The sequence below is a fragment of the Nannospalax galili genome, unplaced genomic scaffold, assembly GCF_000622305.1.
Source record: "Nannospalax galili isolate Female #2095 unplaced genomic scaffold, S.galili_v1.0 scaffold3699, whole genome shotgun sequence".
NCBI lineage: Eukaryota > Metazoa > Chordata > Mammalia > Rodentia > Spalacidae > Nannospalax > Nannospalax galili.
The window spans coordinates 42,442-46,560 of record NW_008342037.1 but is presented as its reverse complement, the minus strand read 5'-3'; the positions used below and the strand labels follow the sequence as shown (position 1 = coordinate 46,560).

The 4,119-nt window shown below is 39.7% G+C and overlaps 1 protein-coding gene across 1 annotated transcript in view; it reads right to left on the bottom strand.

Moving 5' to 3' along the window:
• Positions 1-1,843, bottom strand: part of LOC115071222 (zinc finger protein 664-like) — a gene marked incomplete at its 3' end in the record, with an annotated part of 4,246 nt that extends 2,403 nt beyond the window's left edge. The window contains exons 1-2 of the mRNA XM_029565811.1: positions 1,731-1,843; positions 842-891 (exon numbers count right to left, since the gene is read on the bottom strand). Of these exons, the coding sequence (XP_029421671.1) occupies positions 842-891; positions 1,731-1,843 (163 nt within the window). The remainder of the gene's footprint in view (positions 1-841; positions 892-1,730) is intronic.
• Between the last annotated feature and the right edge of the window lie 2,276 nt (positions 1,844-4,119).

Here is a 4,119-nt window from a genome sequence, read left to right as displayed (position 1 = left end):
CATTTAAGTAGAGGAGAGATAACGACATGTGATGTACTTTTATTTTATTGTTCCCACACATTTTATTAGTTCTATGAGAATTTCAAAGAATGTGTTTTTATCAAATTACCCTTCACTCCTAGAAGTCCTTGTAGTCCATTCCTTCATGAAATACCCGATATTTGGTTCTCAGATTTTTGTTTTTCATTTTTGTTTTTTTTTTACCCAAATATAAAATTTGCACTGAACTGAACATAAACTCTTGAATGTGGGGCCATCCATGGAGAGAGGGTGACATACCTGAGGCCACACCCTTGAAAAACACTGACCTAGCACCTATCAATTACCAGTAGCTCCTGACCAAGGGGTGGAATTTGTGCCCAGCTCCCACTCTCCATTCTGGGATTAAAGGCGTTTCCACCACACCCAGCTTGTTGGTTTTTGGATGTTACCCATGGTGAATGGATTAATAAATCACAAAGTGGTTTAAGTTACATTTCCCTTATGACTACTGATGTACAACATTTTAAAAGATGATCTTAGACATTTCTGTTCTGTCCTTGGAGAACTGCCTTTCCAGCTCCTTGCACCACATACAATGAGTTGTATATTTTTTGAAGCTTGTTGTTTGGTTTTTGGATGTTACCTATGATGAATGGATTAATTAATCACAAAGTGGTTTAAATTACATTTTATTATGAGTACTGATGTACAACATTTTAAAAGATGATCTTAGACATTTCTGTTCTGTCCTTGGAGAACTGCCTTTCCAGCTCCTTGCACCACATACAATGAGTTGTATATTTTTTGATGCTTAGTATTTTGAATTTATCATACATTCTAGGTACTAATCCTTTCTTACCACCAGAATTTGATGACAAGATGCAGCTGCTGAAGACATACACCTGTGAGCTATAGAACAAAAAAGGAGAACTCAAGTTGGTACTGACTTCAAAGCTTCATCTCTACTGACTAGTGTTCATAGTGCTGGAAGGTACTTTGTATGCTACCACAGAGGAACTGATCATCATCGTTACCCAGATGTGAATCCTGGGAGCTGTAACAAAACTGTCAGTAATAAAGTTTCTGTATGGAGCACATGATGAATCATACAAAGATCCACAAGTGACTAATGTGCAGAAAATTGGACTACATAGTACCTATCCCTAAGTAGAGACTTATATGAAAATTATGCCTCTGAAGCTACAGGGATGATTGCAGAAAAGCAAACAGAAATATTTTAAGAGTCACATATGGTGAAATAACACAAAGAAATAGAGATTTATAGATAATTGGGAAGTAACTTATGAAATTACAGCATAGGTCACAGCATGTACAATTCCTCCATAAGTTCAAGACAGGCAAAATCTAAGCATAGACATGTAGAGGTTGGTAAAAAACACCAATGATACTTGAGGAACTATTTGCCACGACAGGCTTCAGGGATAGGAGAAAGTTTCTCTTTCATGGATGGAATACCTTCATAAGTTGACTGAGATCCAGTGAATGTCTGCATATATATATATGTATATGTGATTTGCACAGTGGCTGTAAATGCTATTTTTTTCCTCAGTTGGTCTTAAATGACTGTTAGTCTCTTGTGTCTTAGAAAGAAGAATGTGAACACTTTATTGGGAAAAAAATTTATAACTCTTTCCTTTTATAGTACTTTAGAGAATGAACATGGGAAATTGTTTAAGCTGGTAATTTTAGCTATTAGTCCTGGCTGAGGAATTCCCAGAGACACTTACCCGTCTGTCTTCAAGTCAAAATTATTCTGTCCTCTCCAGCACATACTTCTTTTGTTCCATGGCATTTCTTCATCTGAAGTCGTTAAGGCCACCTGCTCTTGACGTATTGTCATATTTACCATATGTGGCTAATGAGTTTCTTATACTGTTTGCTGGCTTCAATTTCTGTCCCCTTAAATTTTAGAAAGTTGCTGTGCACACCTTTAATCCCAGCACTCGGGCCACAGAGGCAGGTAAATCTCTGTAAGTTCAAGGCTAGCCTGATGAACATAGCAAGTTCTAGGCCAACCAGGGCTATGTAGTGAGACCCTATCTAAAATTTTTTAAATACTTTATTGATTATTTTTATGTGTACGAATGTATTGCCTGCATGTATGTGAGTGCACACGTGTCATGCAATGCTGTGGAGGTCAGAAGAGAGCTTTGAAATCCCCTGTAACTGAGGTTAAGGATGGTTCGTAGCCACTATATGGGTGCTGGGAGTTGAACCCAGGTCCTCTGCAAGAGCAGTCTGTGCTCTTAACTCCTAAGCCATCCCTCCAGCCCCATGCTTAGATTTTTTTATTGATTTTGTGTGTGTTTGTGTGTGTGTGTGTGCATTTCATACAGAATATCCAAAATAATCTTATTCATTTTTATACCCACGATCCAAATGGCACCTTACTATAGACCCTGCCCAAACTGGAGCCCATATACTCTGTCATCCCTGTTACGGCCCACTGTGTTGTCAGTGTCCTCAGCAAGTCCCCAGTGCAAATCCATCCACTGATTTTAATCAGCCTATCTAGAGTCCCTTGTTTTAGGAAGATCAGCTCCAGCATCTGATCTAGGAGCAACCAGTTGCTAACAGTCCTTTAGATTGGAGTCTGTTCTTCATTTTCCTAGTTCTATGCTGGGTTACTGTCTGTTCAGTGGAGTACTTGTGTATACTGACATCTTTGCCATAGAATCATTTAAGCAGGTTGCTAGGAGCTCCTAGGATCCTGTTTCCATAGGGTCATGCCCTTTCTTCCTGGCTCTTACAATCTCTCTGCGCCCTCCTCCACGATGGTCCCTGAACCTTGGGTGGATGACATTTAATAAAGGGGTGCTCTCCAAGGACCATTATGTAGCAGGCTCTTGATCTCTACACTTTGGCCATTTGTAACTGTCTCTGCTCATGGCCCTTGCTGCATGAAGGAGAACTGATTCCTTAGTGTCCTCATCTTTATCCCTATTCTATGTTCCATGAGCATTAGGTGTACAGGTTGCATTGCAGAGGGGTCCCTTAGGCCTCGGCAATTAATAGACAATGTCTATGTGTGATCAGTTGTGGGTACTTGGTATTAGTCTCTGACTGCTGCAAAATGAGCTTCTTTGATGAGTGGTGACTGGAATATTTGCCTGTAAATATAAGGATACATACTTTGCACATAGTAAGAAATCACATTAGTGATGTGAAGGTTTTGTGGTTCTCTCTAAGATCTATGATCATGCTGGCCATGTGCATTAGGTTATGATACAGTACCACACTTGAGTTTCCTCTTTTTGGGTAGGCATTTAGTCAAATCAAGTAGTTGTTAATTGCCTCCAAGGAAAAAGTAACATTACTGGGCCAATGGAATATGCTGTGGTGGCTGTTTATATGGTTATTCGGTCTTGAACCTGCTGCCAGGACATCCATTGATGTTTTCCCTTGGCACTTTTATAGCATTGTTCAAAGGAATGAGAGCTCGCCTTCAGGGGAAATGGATTCCAGGTCAGTTGCATCTCTATTTCTCCAAATCCTGTTTTTGATGAATGTTCTGTCTTCAGGAATAGGGTCTTATCTTCAAGTTCTGGGAGGCCATCAAGGGCTGTGACAAAAGCCTAAGAAATGTTGGGAGTCTATTGGACCACCTTGGCTAACAACTCAATGGAAAATATCTCCTGTCTGGCACGTTTCCTGTTATGTAGCCTTTAACTATAAACATGGATTCTTAAAGAAATATACTGATCAATTTAATCTTTGGTTCTACATTCCTTTTAGGTGTTTAAGACCATAGAATTGAAACTGGATACTGGTTCAAATCCATCTGGTGGCATATCCATGGACTCCCTGAACAAGAGGACAGGTGAGTCACTACAGTTACAGGACATTTTGAGAGATGCTCCATAGTCCCCTGGAACTTAGTTGACCATGGAGGGAAAGAAGAAAAAACTGTCTTTTACATCCCTTGGCCAGGTTAGCATATGACTCAAAGTGTGGCTGTTCAACATCCAAGAAGGTTAGTTCCATCAGTCTGATACTTTATATTACTGTGTGCCATGTAGATAAATCTTGGGCAAAGACCAATTGTCCTCAGATAAACCTTACCTAGGCATATATTTCTTGATCTGCTATATATAATTTGTCAGTAGGTTGTTGGAG